General features: G+C 45.3%; 1 protein-coding gene and 1 non-coding gene across 2 annotated transcripts; one reads left to right on the forward strand and one right to left on the reverse strand.

Annotated features, from left to right (window-relative positions):
* Positions 1-745: 745 nt before the first annotated feature.
* Positions 746-19,883, forward strand: LOC103300802 (eukaryotic translation initiation factor 3 subunit C). The gene is made up of 21 exons (XM_008157710.3): positions 746-811; positions 950-1,088; positions 2,867-2,932; positions 3,023-3,212; positions 3,583-3,708; positions 3,892-3,946; positions 4,048-4,151; positions 4,498-4,625; positions 6,871-7,030; positions 7,168-7,271; positions 7,515-7,656; positions 8,089-8,214; positions 8,345-8,438; positions 9,237-9,427; positions 9,673-9,897; positions 15,532-15,895; positions 18,086-18,245; positions 18,328-18,393; positions 19,267-19,354; positions 19,454-19,616; positions 19,715-19,883. The coding sequence occupies exons 2-21, from the start codon at positions 988-990 to the stop codon at positions 19,795-19,797; spliced, it is 2,736 nt and encodes a 911-aa protein (XP_008155932.1). The 5' UTR covers positions 746-811; positions 950-987; the 3' UTR covers positions 19,798-19,883.
* On the reverse strand, positions 16,255-16,387 carry LOC114228415 (small nucleolar RNA SNORA31). Its single transcript, XR_003614562.1, has one exon. It is a non-coding gene; the product is annotated as a small nucleolar RNA SNORA31 (small nucleolar RNA).
* Positions 19,884-20,825: the final 942 nt, after the last annotated feature.

The raw sequence follows: 20,825 nt of genomic DNA on the forward strand, positions 1-20,825 counted from the left end.
GTGCCTAAGACACGGCTAGTTCATAACAAATGCTCAGTAAACAAGTATTTGTGGAATTAGTTATTACATTTTTATTTTGTACAAGGCACTGTCCTAAATGCTTCATATATACTAAGTAAGTCATTTAATTCTCATAACACCCTATGAAGTCAGTGCCATTATTGTCATTTTACAGCTTGGGTAGACAGAAGCATAGAGAGATTAGGATATTTGCCTAAATTCAAACATTAACAAGTGACCAAGCTGGTATTTGAATTCAAAGTCTGACCAACGAAGTTTGCTCTAGTTTCAAAACACAGCAGCTCATCAGCATCACGTGCACTTTTTTAAAAAATATTTTTTTATTGATTTCAGAGGGAGGAAGGGAGAGGGGGAGAGAAACCTCAGAGATGAAAGAGAATCATTGATCCATGCCTCCTGCACGCCCCCTACTGTGCCCAGGCCAGGAATCCAACAGCGATCTCCTGGTTCCTATGCTGACGCTCAACCACTGAGCCACGCCGGCCGGGAACGTGCACGCTTTTAAAAAGTAAACTCTTGGCCCTGAGACTCTGATTCCACAGGTGAGGAGTGAGCTCGAAATGTGTGAGTAATAAAGGATGACCACGCGCCGGCCGATCGGGGAACGGAGAGGTACCGTACTTCCTTCCCAGGGCACATCGGGCCTGTCCCCGCCCCCTGTGCGGCGCGAAGGCCACTGGGAGTTGTAGTTGTCGGGTATAGTTGGTCGGCGCCCCGGAAGTGACGTAATGCCGCCTTCTTTCCTCTCCGCGTTTCCGCTGTTCCGCGGTGTGACTCGCAGGCTCCGCCGGTAGGTATTTCTTGGTCCGCGTGTTTCCAGAAGGAGGGCCTGGGTCGGGGTACGCGAAGGGACGGTGCTGGGTGACGGCCGGGAGGCGGCGGCTCGGGCCCCTTCTCGCGGAGCTTCTTCACTCCGGCTCTCCCGCAGGTCCGGCCGCGCCCGCCGCAGCCCTCAGCGCCGTCGCCATGTCGCGGTTTTTTACCACCGGTTCGGACAGCGAGTCCGAGTCGTCCCTGTCCGGGGAGGAGCTCGTCACCAAACCTGTCGGGGGCAACTACGGCAAACAGTGAGTTGGAGGGCTTGCGTCGTGGTGCCCACTCGGGGAGTGCGGGTTCGCAGGCGTGGGAAGGCCGTGCGTGTGCGGGATGGGGGAGACAGGAGGTGGGAGCGGGGAGGTTCTCTGGGAGGCGGCGAAAGCGGGTTCTGAGGATGTTGATAGTTGAAGGGAGCGGAACAGTATTGGAGGGACAGCCTTCATGTTTAGGGTGCTGTGAACTGGGAACCCACCGGATACAAGGGATGTCTGAGAGGTTTCCCGTTGGCCCGGCCTGTTGCATCCGCTTCCCAACTGGCCTCCTTGTCCACAGCCTTTGTACAACCCCAACCTCCCCTCCTCCGTTCGGCACCGGACGCCAAAAGCCATAATTATTCTTGCCACCAAAAAAGCTCCTTGCTGTGGCGCTGCGGGCAGGGACTTAAAACACCTGTTTTATTCCTGGTGTTTACCTCCGCTTAAACGTCCTTCCCCACCCTGCAAATTAATAATTCTTTTCAGCCTTTGAAACAGTGGAATGTTGTTTCTCAACTTTCTGTCATACACCATGGCACCATCATCATCTTTGCCACATGCCTGTCTACTGTTTAAAAATATATATTGGAAGGCTCTGGTGGGATCGCTCAGTTGGTTAGAGCCTCCTCCTGATGCACCAAGGTTGCGGATTTGATCCCAGGTCAGGTGAACCAATGAATGCATGAATAGGTGGAACAACAAATCGATGTTTCTCTCAAGTCAATAAGCAAGAAAAATAGGTAAATAGATATAGCGTCTGGCACAAGGATGATGTGGTGGGGAGGGGATTTGGGGGAAATTAGTAAGATAGAAGAGAGATATTGATAGCTGAATGCTGTCTGTGGTCTGTTTTCTCATTACCTAAGAAAAATATGGGTTGCCCACCCTGTGTGGTCTGGCGGTTGAGCATCGACCTATGAACCACGAGATCACAGTTCGATTACCAGTTAGGGCACATGCCTGGGTTGGGGCTCGATCCCCAGTGGGGGGGCGTGCAGGAGGCAGCCGATCAATGATTCTCTCTCATCAGTGTTTCTGTCTCCCTCTCCATTCCCCTCTGAAATCAATTTTAAAAATAAAGAAAAAAATAACTGGCAGTGGAGGTGTTAAAGCCGCTGAGACTTTCTTTGTCCTCGGCCTCTCACACTCTGGGACACATTGTTTTCTAGGACCTAGTTCAGGTACCACCTTCCTGAATACTTGCCCATTCATTCTAGCTAGAGTACCCCTTTCTCAGCTTCTTTCAGTACTTCTAAGTGGCTGTCTTCACGTAATTAGTTTTGTGGCATAGTACACAGGCACCTTTGTTTACTTTTGAGAGGATGGAGATCTTTGTGTGTTCCACAACATTTGACAAAAGGCCTTACTTGAAGAAGGCTTAAAAGATTGAGTTGTATATGAGGAGGCTATAAAGAGGAAGGATCAAGTAGGGTGAGTGTGGTACCAATGGCCCAAGTCAGTGGTCGGCAAACCGTGGCTCACGAGCCACATGCGGCTCTTTGGCCCCTTGAGTGTGGCTCTTCCACAAAATACCACGTGCGGGCGCGCACCTACAGTGCAATTGAAACTTCGTGGCCCATGCTCAGAAGTCGGTTTTCGGCTCTCAAAAGAAATTTCAATCGTTGTACTGTTGATATTTGGCTCTGTTGACTAACGAGTTTGCTGACCACTGGCCTAAGTTACTCAGTTCTATCTTCCCCATCTGAGAAAAGAAATGGAGATCACTTGGAAAGACTGGAAATAGAAAGGGAGATTAATGGTCTCTGTTCCTTCAGGCCATTGTTGCTGAGTGAAGATGAAGAAGATACCAAGAGAGTGGTTCGAAGTGCCAAGGACAAGAGGTGAGGCCATGGGGAGCCTCTGGAGCAGTGGCTAATTGGATGGTTGGTGATGGTGAATGTATGCAATTTGCAGTTGGTCTCTCAACCCAGGTTTGAGGAGTTGACCAACCTTATCCGGACCATCCGTAATGCCATGAAAATTCGGGATGTCACCAAGTGCCTGGAAGAATTTGAGCTCCTGGGAAAGGCATATGGGAAGGCTAAAAGCATTGTGGACAAGGAAGGTGTCCCCCGGTTCTATATCCGCATCCTGGCTGATCTGGAGGACTATCTTAATGAGGTGTGACTCCTGTGGGTAAGGGGATCCAGAGGGGATTGTGGACCTGGGGCCTGCTTCTAACCCACTTCCGGGATCATATCTCCTCTTGGTGGTTTGCCCTGTACACAGTGTTTCCCAGAACACAAGGACTAGGGGGATAAAGTAAGGAGAAGGACCTTTTTTAGCCAAGAATTTTAATTGCATTTATTTTTACATTATCTTTTGGTTGTGGTTTGGACTTTTAGTGGTGATATGTAAAGGGTCTTTTAAAAATAACATGTAATAAGTAGTACGGATGGTGTGCAGATAGACTAAAAAATGGTGGTAAAGCCTGAAATTTAGGAAATAATATTTAGTCTCAGATTCCTTTCTTCTCTCTACTTTCCTTTAGCTGTGGGAAGATAAGGAAGGAAAGAAGAAGATGAACAAGAACAACGCCAAGGCCTTGAGCACTCTGCGCCAGAAGATCCGAAAATATAACCGAGATTTTGAATCCCATATTACAAATTATAAGCAGGTGGGGGTGTTAGACACAGACTCTGTGAACTGTGGGGACAGTGACCTCATGACTGAGACAAAACTTGCAAATGGGAGATGTGACTGGAGAAGGAGTCATGACAAGACTAGGGTGGAGAGGTAGTGTGGTGTGGTGGTTGGTGGGCATCCTTAATTACTTTCTCATTTATTTCCCTCTCTAAAGAACCCTGAGCAGTCTGCAGATGAAGATGCTGAGAAGAATGAGGAGGATTCAGAAGGTGAGAGAGAAGACCCTATTGCAGATGGTTAGGAAGTCTAAAGTTAGCGGTTCCCTTGGCCTGGTTTCTTGGTTGTCCTTCAGCCTTGCTCTTCCCACCAGGCTCTTCAGATGGGGATGAGGACGGAGTCAGTGCTGCGGCTTTCTTGAAGAAGAAATCAGAAGCTCCTTCTGGGGAGAGTCGCAAGTTCCTCAAAAAGATGGAGGTCAGAGCCAGGGTTATAATGAGGGTTGCTTTGCCTCCCATGGGCCATTCTTAGGAGAAGAAAAGGCTCATAGAACCCTAGGGTTAGGAGGGGTTGGTTTAGTGGAGTCTGGTTTGAGAACAGACTTCCTCTTAGATTAGAGCACTGAGTGCACTGGAATATGGAAAACTAGATTCTGGGGCAAGTCACTACTCCCTGGTCCTGGTGGTCCGATCTAGCTCTTAATACCCTGATTCCATGAAGAACCACTTGTTCTGATCCTGTAAGCCTCTGAACCGTGTGTTATGGGAGCAGAGAGACTCGTCAGTCTCCCCATCTTCTCCCTGCTGACGCTTTTTCCTCTAAGGATGAAGATGAGGACTCAGAAGATTCAGAAGAGGATGAAGAGTGGGACACAGGTTCAACATCTTCTGACTCGGACTCGGAGGAGGAAGAAGGGAAACAGACCGTGCTGGCCTCAAGATTCCTTAAAAAGTAAGAGAAGTGGCACCTCGCTACAGTGGGAAGAGGAGGACACCTTTCATCTTGAAGGTGGTTGCTTCTTCCATGGAGTCCTTTCAGGTTGTAGATGCCAGCTGCTCCCTTTTCACAAAGGGATCTCAAGTACACTAGAGTCAAGTACACTAGTTGGCTAAGCTCACAGAGCTAATGTGCCCTGAGGATTGGGTTTGAAGGCTCCAGAGTCCAGATATTTAACGATGACATTATTGACTACACGTGGACTGAGTGTAAATCTCAGTTGGGCACCGATGAGTTGTGCAATGCTGGACAAGCTATATAACATTTTCAGTCTCTAGTTTCCTCATCTGTAAAATGGGATGGTACTTAACCCCGTCTCAAGGAGAGCTGCAGTAGAGAGGTGATACAGAGAAATGGGAGCTCTTGTGATGGTAGCTATTATTATCTTTATTTCAGAGACCTTCTTAGTGTATACCCTAGAACTTAGTATAGAGCAAGCCTTCCCGAATTTTACTGGGAAAGGATTCTGATTTGGATTCTGGTCTCAGCCGTTAGTCTTTTATTTAGTAGCTATACAACTTGGGGTAAGTTACTTAACCTCAGGTTTCAGTTTGCTCCTTTGAAGTCAGAGTGGTACCTGCCCCTTTGTACTACAAATGAGTCAAATACCAAGCTCTAGTAAACACTGCTCATTTATTTATTTTTCATTGATTTTAGAGAAAGGAAGGGAGAGGGAGGGAAAGAAACACTCTTCCACTCATCGATCAGTGCTCCTGCACTTTCTCTACTGGGGATGGAGCCCGCATCCTTGGCATGTGCCCTGACCGGGAGTCAAGCCAAGACCTCAGGGCTCAACCACTGAGCAACACTGACTGGGCAACAATGCTCTTTTAGTACGCAGAACTGTTGCTGCTTTTTGTGTTGCTTTTCTGCTTTTAAAAGTTGGCATTAATGCTGCTTCAGTGAGTAGGGAGTTCCCTGACACTAGAGGGGCCTAGATACAGGCATTTTTTTTTAAATATATTTTATTGATTTTTTTACAGAGAGGAAGGGAGAGGGATAGAGAGCTAGAAACATCGATGAGAGAGAAACATCTACCAGCTGCCTCCTGCACACCCCCCACCGGGGATGTACCCACAACCAAGGTACATGCCCCTGACCGGAATCAAACCCGGGACCCTTCAGTCCGCAGTCCGACACTCCATCCACTGAGCCAAACCGGTTTCGGCTAGATACAGGCATTTTGTTGAGAAGCTTTTTTTTTTTTTTCTTTATTGTTGAAAGGATTACATATCTCTCCTTTCCCCCGTTGACCTCTTCCCCAGCCGTGCCCATCACCTGCTGTCTGTGTTCATGGGAAGAAGCTTTTTTTTTTATTCTTTATTGTTGAAAGGATTACATATCTCCCCTTTTCCCCATTGACCTCTTCCCCAGCCGTGCCCATCACCTGCTGTCTGTGTTCACGGGGAGAAGCTGTTTTCACTGTGTTCTTCAGGGAACACCGGTCAGTCTGGGAAGCGTTGCACATCTGATCTCCTTTTACTCAGAACACTGCTAACACCGTGTGTGGGTCTGTCTCACACCACCCAGTTCTCCAGCTCTCTGGACACCAACTAGGTGTGTTCAACCATTCAATCCAGTTCTGACACTAACTACCCAGAATTAGTGTAGACCTCACAAGTTAAGGGCTCAGTCCCACAAGACTGCCCACCTCAGACACCAGTTGCAAGTCCCAAGTTGGGCACCTGTACTTCTGGCCAACCAGCTATAAATTCAAAGTTCCCACAATCCCTTCCTCAGGTTCAGAAAGATACTAGAAAGACTCATAAAACTTAGGAAAGCCTTTTTACTAGCCTCCAACTAATCAGCCTAAGATTTGTTCCCAGGTCAGTGTGGACAGAGCAGTTAGTATCAGAGAACAACTGTATTTCTTATGGGTTCTCTGGGAAACCTTAGAGATTAGCAGTGGAGCAACATGACAGGCTTATTTCTGTGTCTGCAGGGGCTTGGTACCTCTGCCTTATTAGACCAGGCCATATTGTTCCCTTCATATGAGTTTCTTGGTGTAAAATGGTGACGTACCTTGGAAAGTCATCCAGCAGATTCAGTGCTTAGTGGTCCTTGTGGTTATGGTTAACTTTAGGTCATTCTTGTAGAGTGTAGCTTGGATGCAGGACTCTGCAGAGGAAAGGATCTTCGTGGGAGGAAGAAGCCTTAGGAAGAAGGGGACTGGTCTTTCATTTCCTTCGTCTCCCGGCAGAGCCCCAGCCACAGAGGAGGACAAGAAGGCTGCTGAGAAGAAACGGGAGGACAAAGCCAAGAAGAAGCACGATAGGAAGTCTAAGCGCTTGGATGAGGAGGAGGAGGACAATGAAGGCGGGGAGTGGGAAAGGGTCCGAGGTGGAGTGCCCCTCGTGAAGGTGAGAATTTTAGAATTAAAATGAATTGGGAAACAGTTTGGAAGAACATACAGGCCCAGTCTGGTTGGGTAGGGAGAAAAGTTAAGGCGAGAACGGATTCCTTTTGGCTTGCACATGACAGGATCTGTGTTGCCTAGGAGAAACCAAAAATGTTTGCCAAGGGAACTGAGATCACCCATGCTGTTGTCATCAAGAAACTGAATGAGATCCTGCAGGCACGAGGCAAGAAAGGAACCGATCGGTGAGATTCATGGACCCAGGTTGTGGGACTACAGGGTGAAGGCTCTTTAAGACACAGGGTAGAGGTTGATGTATAAATAGTGCTGTTTCTGTTTGAAATTTATAAAGGAGAAGCAGGTGTACAGGAGGTGAGGATGGGGTATTAGGAATGAGGCTGCCTCACTTGTCCAAAGGAAGCATGCTGTATGGCAGGATGAGATTTCTGACTTGTCTTTGATGCCTCACCCTGTTCTGGACCCTCTAGTGCATCCCAGATTGAGCTGCTACAGCTGCTGGTTCAGATTGCTTCTGAAAACAACCTTGGGGAGGGTGTCGCCATTAAGATCAAGTTCAATATCATCGCCTCTCTCTACGACTACAACCCCAACCTGGCTACATACATGAAGGTGAGGGCAATAAAGAGCGTTCCAGGGCTGAGCTGGTGGATTAGGGGAAGGTGCCTAGTGTCTTAAAACTCAAGGGCTGTGGCTCTAGCTGGTTTGGCTCGGTGGATAGAGCGTCAGCCTGTGGACTGAAGGGTCCTGGGTTCGATTCCAGTTAAGGGCACATGCCTGGGTTTCAGACTTGATCCCCGGTGGGGGGAGGCGTGCAGGAGGCAGCCGATCAATGATTCTCATCTTTGATGTTTCTATCTTTCCCTCTCACTTCCTCTCTGAAATCAATAAAAGTATATTTTTTAAAAAAAAAAAAAAACACCTCAAGGGCTGTGGAAAGAGCCTTAGTAGTTGAAGGTTTTGTGCATTTTGGTGAAGGGGCTTTTGCAAGGCACCTGCTCATTCCCCCTGCACACCTCTGACTGCCATCTGGTCTCTTGGCAGCCCGAGATGTGGCAGAAGTGCCTGGATTGCATCAATGAGCTGATGGACATCCTGTTTGCAAATCCCAACATCTTTGTTGGAGAGAACATTCTGGAAGAGAGTGAGAACCTGCATAATGCTGACCAGGTAAGGAGAGGAATTGGCAGGCTAATCGGAGATGTGTATGTTGTCTGCTTTGAGAAAGCTTGGTGGAAATAACGATTGAAGTTTGGACTGAGGTATGGGATGGTGGTTTACTACTCCTCTACCTTTTCAGCCACTGCGTGTCCGTGGCTGTATCCTAACTCTGGTGGAACGGATGGATGAAGAATTTACCAAAATAATGCAAAATACTGACCCTCACTCCCAAGGTAAGCCTGTGCAAGCCTGGGCGTCAGTGAGAGGAAATGTGCAAGAACAAAAACTAAGGATTATACTAAAAGAGCCTTTGGAAAGCCAGTTTTTTCCCCAGAGCATTCACTCTGGAGGAGGACTCTGGCGGGCCTGAGATACTGGGTCCTTCTCCCATAAGTTCTGATTCAGTAGGGCTGAGTGGGGCCTTAAATTTGCATTTCTAACATGTTTCTAGGTGGTGCTATTGGTCTGGGAATTACACTTTCAGAATAATTGGGGTATGGCCTCTGCGCTTTTGACTTGTTTAGCTTGGATCAGGGACATTGGGGTGCGGAAAATACAGGACATTTTCAGAGTAAAATGTGAATGCCCGCATGTGCCCACTGAGTCAAGGGTGTTGCGGCTCGACGCCTTCATGGAGTTTACATTCAGTGCTGGGGGACGGCAGTAAACCTATGGTCTTTCCAAATAAACAAATGAGGTAATTTTAGGAGATGAAAACTGTGAATTAGAAATTCAAATTGGGGCCTGAGATGGAGCCTGGAAGAGGAGCAGTTTTAGATAATGGTTGAACAGATCATCCTTAGGTAGAGGCCATTTGAGGTGAGATCGGGATGAGGGTGGTAGGGGGGAGTTAATCGGGGGAGGAATTAGCAGAAGAGAACACCTAACAGGAGGAACAGAAAGTGAGCTTGGTGTGTACCAGGACAGGATCTGATGGGTGCGGAAAACACAGGCAACCGGATTGGTCAGGGGCAGATGACTGGGAAAGCCTGGGTGCCTGGCTGAGCTGAGGGTGCTGCTCTCCCTGCCAGAGTACGTGGAGCACCTGAAGGATGAGGCGCAGGTGTGTGCCATCATTGAGCGTGTGCAGCACTACCTGGAAGAGAAGGGGACTACTGAGGAGATCTGCCGTGTCTACTTGAGGCGCATTCTCCACACCTACTACAAGTTTGATTACAAGGCCCATCAACGGCAGCTTACCCTCCCTGAGGGCTCCTCAAAGGTGAGTGCTTGGCCAAGAGGGAGAGGGACATGTCTGTCTGTCCTACATATCTATCAGGTGTTGGCAAACCTTCCATTCCCTGTTAACTTCCAGAAGTGGAGCAGGGAGGGAAAATGGGAACTAGGACGAGGCTGGGTAGAATCTCATATTTGATTGCTAATGCCTAAGCCATTTAGACCCATCGTCTTTGTACCTCCTATTCCCCTCACCAAATAATAACATCACCCTGCTTCCCTGCCCCCCAGTCTGACCAAGATCAGGCAGAAAATGAGGGCGAGGATTCAGCTCTGCTGATGGAGAGACTTTGCAAGTACATCTATGCCAAAGACCGCACAGACCGAATTCGCACGTGCGCCATCCTCTGCCATATCTACCATCATGCCCTGCACTCCCGCTGGTACCAAGCCCGTGACCTCATGCTTATGAGCCACCTACAAGACAACATTCAGCACGCAGACCCTCCAGTACAGGTAGGATGAGGAGATGCTCTGGCTTTAGTGGCAAAGGGAAGACCAGGCCAGGTCCCGGTTGGGGCAGAGTGGCTCAATCAAATTAGTCACTTTGGCTAATTCAGATATAAGTAAACCTTTCGTCTTTCCCAGTTGCCAGCATTCTTTGATCCTCCCGCATATTAACATTTTATTGTACTGGTCCAACAGCATTAGAGTCCTCTGGGATAGAGATTTGGGTTCAACTAACATTTATTATTCCTACAATGTGTCTACTTCGGAACATTAGGTGATCATCTTGTTTTAAAAAGGTGAAAAGAACTATTTAAGAAGTTGTCAAACCAATTGGAAGACGGATCCAAATGTAGTGTGATGTGTTGGGACACAACAGTGGAGCAACTAATTTTGTGTATGTGGCCGTATTTTGAGGACATTTAAAGCTGTGTCTTTAAATGTGTGCTTAAAATAATTAATATTCATGTGGTGAACATTTGGTGAACCTTTCTGATGGCAGTTTTTAGCACTTTCATTTGTTCTTTCTTTCTTCATTGTATGAATCTTTTTCTTTTCAATTACAGTTTACTTTTATATTAGCTTCAGGTGTACAAAGTGTTTCCCCTGATAATTCTGGTGCCACCTGGCACCATACATAGTTGTTAAAAGATTATTGATTATACGTCCTCTGATGTACTTTACATCCCTTGACTATTTTGTAACTACCAATCTGTATTTATCAATCCCTTCACCTTTTCACCCAGTTCCCTAATCCCCCTCCCCTGTGTCAACCATCAGTCTTCTCTATATCTCTGTACCTATTTCTGGTTGGTTGGTTGGTTGGTTGGTGGTTGGTTGGTTGGTTGGTTAAGTGAAATCACATGGTATTTGTCTTTCTCTGACTGATTTTACTTCTCTGAATACTTTCTAGGCCTAACCATACTGTCACAAATGATAAAATTTTCTTTTTTGTGTCAGAGTAACATTTCATTGTATAAATGTGCCACAGCTTTTTTTATCTGCCTGTCTATTGATGGACACTTGGGCTCTTTTCATAGCTTGGCTTTTGTAAATAATGCTGCAATGAACATAGGGGTGCATATATTCTTTTGAAGTAGTGTTTTGAGTTTCTTCTGATATATTCTCGGAAGTTGAGTCACTAGATCATAAGGCAGTTCCATTTTAAATTTTTTGAGGAACCTCAACAATCTGCATTCCCACCAACAGTGCACTAGGTTTCCCTTTTTCCAGATCCTCTCCAACACTTGTTGATTTATTGATGGCAGCCATTCTGGCAGTTAGGAGGTGATATCTCATTGTGGTTTTAATTTGCATTTCTCTGATGATTAGTAATGTTGAGCATCTTTTCATGTCTTCTGGCCATCTGTATGTCTTGTTTGGAGAAGTGTCTATTCAGGTCCTTTGCCCACTTTTAAATTGGATTGTTTGGTTTTTTGGTGTTGAGTTGTATGAGTTCTTATAAATTTGGGGTATTAATTCCTTATTAGATGTATCACTGGTGAAATATGCTCTCGTTCAGTGAGTTGACTTTTCATTTTATTGATGCTTTTCTTTACTGTGTAAAAACTTTTTAGTTTGATGTGATGTAGTCCCATTTGTTTATTTAGTCTTTTGTTTCCCTTTCCCAAGAAGATATATCAGAAAAAACATTACTAAGAGAAATGTCCAAGATTTTGTTGCCTATATTTTCTTCTAGGATTTTTATAGTTTGAGGTCTTACATATAAGTCTTTAATTCATTTTTAGTTTATTGTGTATGGTGTAAGAAGGTGGGGCAGTTTCGTTTTTGTGCACGTATCTGTCCAACACCATTTATTGAATAGACTCTTTAGCCCCATTGTATATTCTTGCCTCTTTTGTTGAGTATTAATTGGCTACAAAGGTGTGGGTTTATTTCTGGACTCTCTATTCCGTTGATCTATATCTGTTTTTATGCCAGAACCATACTGTTTTGATTACAAGTTCTTGATCTATTTTTGTTTTGATAGATTGCTGGTGTATTTCCAGTTTTTTGTTGTTTTTTTAATATATTTTATTGATTTTTTTACAGAGAGGAAGAGAGAGGGATAAAGAGTGGGGACGAGGACAAATATGTGATACCTTAATCAATAAAGAAATTTTTTAAAAAAATTTAAAAAAAAGAAACATCGATCAGCTGCCTCTTGCACACCCCCTACTGGGGATGTGCCCGCAACCAAGGTACATGCCCTTGACGGGAATCGAACCTGGGACCCTTGAGTCCGCAGGCCGACGCTCTATCCACTGAGCCAAACCGGTTTCGGCTATTTCCAGTTTTTAAACGAAGCTGCTGTGAACAATAATGTACAAGTCTTTGTGTGGATATGTTTCCTCTTGGGTAATACTTAAGAGTAGAATTGCTGCATCATAGTGTAGGTGTATGTTTAGTTTTATTAGAAACTGAGGTGGTTGGTTATGTCATTTTATATTCCTACCAGTAATGTGTGAGTATTCCTTGTTAATGTTTTATATTGTGGGTCTTTTTTAATTTTAGCCATATTGGTGGTTGTGTAATGGAATCCCATGGTGTTCGTTTGTATTTCCCCAAAAACTCTTAAAATTGATTTTGTTGTTGTTGATTTGTCCTTTATATGTCTTCTTTCACAAAATGTCTGATCAGCTTTTGCTTATTGTTTTTGTTTGTTTGTTAATTCTCACCCGAGGATATTGATTTTCAGGGAGAGTGGAAGGGAAGGGGAGAGATAGAAAGAGAAACATTGATGCCAGACACATCAATGGGTTGTCCCCTCTCCCCCCACATGCCCTCCCGGCCGAGCCGAGTCTCGAGCCTGCAAAGGAGGTATGTGTCCTTGACCGGAATTGAACCCTCCACCTTTCGGTCTGCAAGCTGATGCTGTGACCACTGAGCCCAACTGGCTAGAGCAACTTCTGCCTATTGCTTTTAAAGATTGGATTGTTTGTCTTTTCATTATTGAGTTGTAGGAATTCTTTATATATCCTGGATGCCAGTCCTTTGTCAGGTCAGAGTTTTCCAAATAATCTTCCATTTTGTGCTTTGCCTATTTATTTTCTTAACCTTAAATTCCTTTTGGTGTAGTCTGGCTTACCAGTTTTTTTGTTTATGGTTATTTTCTGGGTCCTAGTGACAGAACCCTTTGCCTACTTGCAATTCATGAAGATATTCTTTTCCTTTTCTTTTTTTTAAGTTCTTAATGGTTTTAGCTTTCACATTTAAGTCTGATTTTTGCCTATGGTGTGAAGTCAGGGTCAGAGAGGCTGTCTCCATTGTATTGCTTTGGTGCCTTTGTGGAATACTGCTTGGCCCTTAAAGTATGAGTGTGTTTTTGGGCGCTCTCTCCTGTCCCATTCATTCGTGTTTTTGTCTGTCTTTATGCCATTCTAACCCTTTGCACTCGCTTGCCTTTTTCTCGATTCCTTTATTCTAATGCTAACCGTGTCGAGTCACACTCGACATCCGAGTGCAAAAGGCTAATGCTGTCTTGATTGCTGTGCCTTTAGAGTAACTCTCAAAGTCAGGGATGTGAGTCTGCCATCTTTTTTTTTTTTTTTTTTTTTTTTAATGATTTGGATATTTTGTGATCTTTGCATTTCCACATAAATTTTAGAGTCAGCTTGTCAGTTTCTTCAAAAACACCTGCTGGGATTTTATTGAATCTATAAAACAATTTTAGGAAAATTCACATGTTAAGTAAACATTGAACCTTTAAGTCTTACATGTTATCTCTTCATTTATTTTCTTCAGTTTCTCTCTGCAAAGTTGGAAGTATTAGACATCTTTTTAAAAATTTTTCCCAAATATCTTGTGATACTTGACACTTTTGTAAATGTAATTTTTTTTTAAATTTTCATTTTCCAGTTGTTAACTACCAGTGTATCCTACCATTTTGCTAAATTCACTTAGCTCTAGTACAGTCATGCGCTGCTTAATGAGGGGAATACATTCTAAGAAATGTGTTGTTAGGTATAATGTAAGCTGTAGTATTTTGGTCAGTATCCTTTCTCAGATTGATCCACGTTCAATGAAAATTTATGTCAAAACAGATAGTGAATTCTGTCAAAAGCTTTTTCTGCATCTATTGAAATGATACAGTTAATTTCTCCTTTGTTCATTTGGTGAATAACCATGGTTTTAGATTTTTATATAAGCCTTTTATTCCTGAGATATATCCTACTTGGTCAAGATTTATTATCTCTTTTTAAATGTTGCTAGATTCTGTTTACTAATAATTTTTAAGGCTCTTTGCATCTGTTTATGACTGATACTAACCTCTGTGTGCTTGCTATTATTAATACTTAGTCTTTCCCCCCCTTAAAAAAGTCTGTGTTGCTTACAATCTAAACTTCTTAATTAGTGGCAAGTCCATTTTTCAGTTGCCGAGGTCAGAAACTTTGGCATCATCCATGATTCTTGTTTTTCTCTCACATACTACATCTGCTTCCCCAGCCATTTCTGTTCAAAATCCTTATCTGACCACTTACCGCTTTCAATGTTGCCCTCTGGTCTAAGCCACCATCATCTTGGTCTCTCTCTGCTTCTGACCTTCAGGCTCGTCTTTAAAAAAAACAACAACTATTGTGGGGGTTTTTTTTACATATGTTCCTTTTTTCTCCCCATTGACCGCTTCTAGCCCACCCCCCGAAGGCTATTCTTTTTTTTTTTTCTTTTTTTTAATATACAGTGTTGTTGTTGTTTTTTAAATATATTTTATTGATGTTTTTTACAGAGAGGAAGGGAGAGGGAGAGAGAGTTAGAAACATCGATGAGAGAGAAACATCGATCAGCCGCCTCCTGCACTGATCGATGTACTATATAAATTTACATAGTACTTTTTTTCTGCCTGGCACTCCCACTGGGGGATGTGCCTGCAACCAAGGTACATGCCCTTGACCAGAATCGAACCTGGGACCCTTCAGTCCACAGGCTGACGCTCTATCCACTGAGCCAAATCGGCCAGGGCCCGAAGGCTATTCTTAATACAGTGGCCAAAGCAGCCATATTAAATTAAGTCAGATTATATCATTTATTTGCTCAAAACCTTCCCATGGTTTTCCATCTTAAAATTCTCAACCTGGCTTACATGGCTGTGTGCTTGCTCATCCTCTGGCTTATGATCACATCTTTTTTATAGCTGTGGCCATTTCACATTCCTGTTCCTCATGTACACCTGGCACAACTCTTGCACATGGCCTTTGCCTTTGCTTTTTCTTTTTTCTACAGTGCTCTTCTCCCAGTTATCTCTAGGACTTGCTCCCTCTTTTTCTATTAGGTATTTATTCAAACATTCCCATCAAATGTGGCCTTCCCTAGTTATCCTGTATAAAATTGTGAGCTCTCACCACTACCACCACCACCACCACCACATAAACTCCCTTAATTTCCGCCTCTGGTTTATTTTTCTCCTTAGCACGAGTCCCACCTGTCTATTGTGGTTCTTTCTCTTCCACACCCTATCCCTAGAATGGAAGTTCTGTGGTGGAGCAGGGACTTGGCTATTTTGTTCTCAGCCCCATCCTGTTGCCTAGTGCTTACCACATCAGTGTATCATTCGTTGACTATTTGTGTATTTGTTGAATGAATGAACAACTTGGAATGACTTGCACTGTATCTGTCACCTCTAAGTGCATCATCCTTTGCTCCCAGATCCTGTACAACCGCACCATGGTGCAGCTAGGCATCTGTGCCTTCCGCCAAGGCCTGACCAAGGATGCTCACAATGCCCTGCTGGACATCCAGTCAAGTGGCCGGGCCAAGGAGCTCCTGGGTCAGGGTCTGCTGCTGCGCAGCCTCCAAGAGCGCAACCAGGAGCAGGAGAAGGTGGAGCGGCGCCGGCAGGTGCCCTTCCACCTGCACATCAACCTGGAGCTGCTGGAGTGTGTTTATCTGGTGTCTGCCATGCTCCTGGAGATCCCCTACATGGCCGCCCATGAGAGTGATGCCCGCCGACGCATGATCAGCAAGCAGTTCCATCACCAGCTGCGGGTGGGCGAGCGACAGCCCCTGCTGGGTGAGTATGAGGCTCTGTAGTGGAACAAACTTCACTTCTTTCTTCCTTGATTACTTTTTTTTTTTTTTTTAGTTTTTTTATTTCAGAGAGAGAAAGGGAGAGGGAGAGATGGAAACATCAATGATGAGAGAGAATTAATTGGTTGGCTGCCTTCTGCACACTCCCTACTGGGGATAAAGCCCACAACCTGGGCATGTGCCCTGACTGGGTATTGTACCGTGACCTCCTGCAGATCAGCCAGGCTGTTCGTTGATTACTTTTAATAAAAGGATTAAGAGAAGCTAAAGGGAATAATTTGATTCCATTTGATTTAATGACATCTTCATAAATAACCTTAAGGCATCATTTTTTTTCCCCCCAAATGTAGTCCCTTATTCAATCTGGGCCACCACAAAGACAGAAAGCGCAGGATTATTTTTCTTTCGCATCCCAGTGCAATTAAGGCATCATTTTTACTTAATAGTTTCTGTAATGTCTCGCCATGGGATACATTGTTCTGTTTTACAAATTAAGCTCCCTGCTTTCTGTGATTCTTCATTTCAGCCTGCTTGTCAGCCTTATCTTTCTATAGAAGTTTTAATGCCATACACCCCCACACCTTAGAGGTTCTTCATTGCCTACAGAGTAAAGCTCACTCTCCTTAGTCACTAAGTCAAACTCATGACCTGTTTCCAGTGGTATTTCTTACTTAATATAAATTTACATAGTACTTTTTTTCTGCTTGGCACTGTAAAAATAATTTATATATTCTTTATTACTAATAACTCTGTAATGTAAATACTATTATTACCCCCTTTTTCTTGATTAAGAAACTGAGGCACGGAAGTTAAGTGACTTGCCTAACTTTAACATAGCTAATGTGTGCCTCTCGAACCTTTTTTCCTTTTTCCCCTTCATACGCATTATCTTTTAGCCAACCAACTAGACCCTTGGCATTCAAGAATCTAACATTGGCCCCTCTAATCACTTCTGAAAGATCTGATCCATCAACCCAGCAGCTGAGTGAGTTGTGATTTCACTGGGACAGGAATTTGAATTGTGCCCTTCCAGTGGGGTGGAAGGACTTAGCAAGTGAGTCAGGCTTGCTGTTCACAGCTGCATCCCTTTATAGGTTTGTCCTCTGCCGGTTGTGTGTGTGGTCCTGTTGAAGTGCAGGTGCCCCTTAGGCAGATTTTGTTTGGCTTCTGTAGTGATACTTGCTTTAATTGGACATTTCCAGTGAAAGCCTGTGTTTCCAGCATCTCTTAGGGCTCTCAGTTCACCACAGTTCCTACAATTGTACGTCAGTGTCTGCAATGGAGCCAGAAGCCAGTTTCTATCTCGGCTCTACACTGCTGCTTGTTTTGTAGAGAAATATTCTTTGAACCTCTAACCTTGCCTCATTTTCAGAAGTGATCAAATGGAAGCTAACACAAAAGGGTTGTGTTTCTTTCTTTATACTTAGCCCTATTCATACGTTTCTACCTGGGCCTAAACCGTGAACATGCTTAAGCTTGTTGTCCCTGTTTTAGGTTTTGCCTGCTCATGTTTCCCTTCATCTGCCATCCATTTCCAGTCTTGGAGCTTTTACACTTTATTGTCTACCATGAATTTCAGCTACTCTTGTTTGCCATTTCTATCTTCCTGGCTTGTTTCTCACAAGTATATTTTGGGGCCCAAGTCCATCAGCATATCAAACCCATGATTTATTAGAATTTAAAGTGAAGCTAAATTTTTTTAAGAAAAGGAGTTAGCCACTTTAAAGAAAAATAACCTGTAACCGTGTGATATATAGTAGATATGGCAAAAATCATGAAGGTGGTATAAGAAGGAAGGAAGTTGGACAACTACCATTCCAGTTGAGATGTTAATTTTTTTAGGTCAAGGATCCTTATAAGAATCTGATGAAAACTATGGACCCTTTTTCTAGGATAATACACATAAGGATACACAAAGCAATTTGTCAACATTTTCAAGGAGATCACTAGTTCCCTGAGCACATCATGGACTGATTTAGTCTAAATCTAAATCAACTTATTCTGATGGTACAGGACTTGTACAATCACCTGGCTATTTAGTGGAGAGATGGGAAGGTCTCCAGGCTGGTTGTTGGCTCTCCCGGCCTGTGTTCCTCCTTGAACAGTGCTTGCTCTGGGAGCCAGAACACTGGTGCCAGGTTTCCTAGTCCCTGCCTCATTCCCAACCTTTCAGGCCCCCCTGAATCAATGAGGGAACATGTGGTCGCTGCCTCTAAGGCTATGAAGATGGGTGACTGGAAGACCTGCCACAGTTTTATAATCAATGAGAAAATGAATGGCAAAGTGTGGGACCTTTTCCCTGAAGCTGACAAAGTCCGAACCATGCTGGTGAGGTGAGCCGAGGGGAAGTGTGGTGGGTGGGGAATAAAGGCCTGGTCGGTCTCCTTCCCTGAAGCTCTTTTCTTTATCCCATAGGAAGATCCAGGAGGAGTCACTACGGACCTACCTCTTCACCTACAGCAGTGTCTATGACTCCATCAGGTAGGGTGAGCCCTGAGGAAGCAGAGCGGCCCCAGCTTGGTGGTCGCAGATCCTAGTTGCTCCCCGTCTTCTTTTTTTTGTTTGTTTTTTTCTTGTTGTTTTGCGTTATTTTATTTTGCTCTTTCCAGTCTGAAGCTACTATCGTGGGCATTTAGTTATACAAATGACACTTACAAAAAAATAAAAGACCAAGACACCCAGAGTGAGATGCATGGCGGACAGGGGGGTTGGGGGACTGGCAGGGGTGCGGCTGGGAGCCAAGGGTCAGGGCTGGGTGTCTCCTCACAGGAGGGTGACACCCGGCTTCGTCCCACCCCGAGACCCAGAATCCAGTCAGACAAGGAGCACCAATCTGCCCGCTGGAGGCTCTGGCTGGGCGGGCAGGGGGCGGGGCCAGTGAGCATCCCGGGAGGTGGAGGCAGGTTCTGGGTTTGGGGAGGTGCCCTCTCACCATGGAGCACGGGCACTGAGGCCTGGAGATGCTGCCCGAGGCTTGCCTGCGCCACCTCCAACAGTGACATTTCATTTAAAAAAAATACTGATTTGGTCATTTTCTGCTTCCAGTCGGCCAGGGTGAGAGGCAGGAGCAGGGTCCCCGGAGCACAGGGATGCGCAGGGCGGGCCTGCTCCGTGTGGAGGGGACAGGTGACGGGCACCAGCTTTAGCCCCGGCCCTGCAGGTGATCCTCCTGATGCAGGGCTGGTGCCCCGAGGGGCCACCGAAGGGCTTGTGCCAAAGGCCCGGCTGCTGGGAAGTTGGGGGGGAACCTCGACTGGGGAGGCGGTGCAGGAGATTCCAGTTAAACCCCCGCCACACCCAGGGCTCTAGCCCCCACTGCCCTCAGCCACTTTTCCCCGTCTTCTATCTCCCCAGCATGGAGACACTGTCTGACATGTTTGAGCTGGACCTACCCACTGTACACTCCATCATTAGCAAGATGATCATTAATGAGGAGTTGATGGTAAGGGCCAGGAATGGTAATGGGCAGGTGAGTCGTGGGGAGTTTTGATGGAGGGGTCTGATCTGTGTCATGTCCCTATCTCTGGATCATTCCCATCAGGCCTCCTTGGACCAGCCAACACAGACAGTGGTGATGCACCGCACGGAGCCCACTGCCCAGCAGAACCTGGCTCTGCAGCTGGCGGAAAAGCTGGGCAGCCTGGTGGAAAACAATGAGCGCGTGTTTGACCACAAGCAGGGCACCTACGGTGGCTACTTCCGAGGTAAGTGGTTCCATCCCCTTTGCTCTCCCGGCGTCCTGGCTCCCTTCCTCTCTCCCCCCTGGCATTCACTCCCTCCCCTTCCCATCTCTCTCCTGCAGATCAGAAGGATGGCTATCGCAAAAACGAAGGCTACATGCGCCGGGGTGGCTACCGCCAGCAGCAGTCTCAGACAGCCTACTGATCACTTCTGTCCCCACGGCTTAGACCATTCAACAACCTTTAAGTCCTAAACCACACCCCAGTCATTAAAGGTCTATTTCAACTTGTTATAGTTCCTGTTTGCCTGCATGTCGCCACAGAGGTGTGTTGGCAGTTCATTTGCTAATTTTATTTCTTCGCTTCTACCGTATGACAGGCACAAGGCAGAAATAACTTGTACATATCTCTGACTTCAAAGAGCTTGCTGCTCTTTTGCATTTAACAGAAAATTGTAGCAATGTGATAAGTTATAACCGGTGTGAAGGAAAGGCGGTGGATATATCGAGCAGGGTATGACTGTGGGGCATAAATATCAGAGAACAAAACGGAGTAGGCAGTAGTGATGGCTGGTCCTTGCAGGTGGATTGGTGGTGGTGCACCATCAGGAAAAGGAGAGTTTGCCTAAACCTGTGTGAAGTTGGTCCTTGGACCAGTGTGGGCCTGCAATTAGTGTGTGACCAAACAGGCACCACAGTTACGTATAGGCACTGAGAAACCGCCATTATCACGACAGTGAAGCATGTGATTTTGTACCTAATTTGTGTACTGTTTTCAAAAGTATTGATTTACAGTAGATTGGAAGCTTTTTTATTTTTTTTTTTATTTTTTTATTTTATTTTATTTTTTTTTAATTTCTTTATTGATTAAGGTGTCACATATTTGTCCTCATCCCCCCATTCCCATCCCACACCCCTCCCCACGGATGCCCCAACCCCATGTTGAACTTAACCATTGGATAGGCTCATATGCATGCACACAAGTCCTTTGCTTGATCTCTCCCCCCACCCTCCCCTATTCTCCCTCTGAGGCCCGACAGTCCAATCGATGCCTCCATGTTTCGGGTTCTGTTCTTGTTCATCAGTCTATGTTGTTCATCATTTCCCTTAGATGAGCGAGATCATGTGTCACTAGAGATACACTTATAAGAACTGAATGTGAGACGAGCAATAATAGTTATGCTGACAGGCAAATGAATCAGTCTGTAGTGAGTTTCTTTCTGGACCAATAGTT

The sequence above is a fragment of the Eptesicus fuscus genome, chromosome 4 (assembly GCF_027574615.1).
Source record: "Eptesicus fuscus isolate TK198812 chromosome 4, DD_ASM_mEF_20220401, whole genome shotgun sequence".
Classification (NCBI taxonomy): Eukaryota; Metazoa; Chordata; class Mammalia; order Chiroptera; family Vespertilionidae; genus Eptesicus; species Eptesicus fuscus.

Bases quoted from the DNA above. Each gene is read 5' to 3' on its own strand.
- LOC103300802 (XM_008157710.3), top strand. From the start codon at position 988: ATGTCGCGGTTTTTTACCACCGGTTCGGACAGCGAGTCCGAGTCGTCC. The intron at 3,947-4,047 runs GTGAGAGAGAAG...TCTTCCCACCAG, and splicing joins GAATGAGGAGGATTCAGAAG to GCTCTTCAGATGGGGATGAG. The intron at 7,657-8,088 runs GTGAGGGCAATA...GTCTCTTGGCAG, and splicing joins ACCTGGCTACATACATGAAG to CCCGAGATGTGGCAGAAGTG.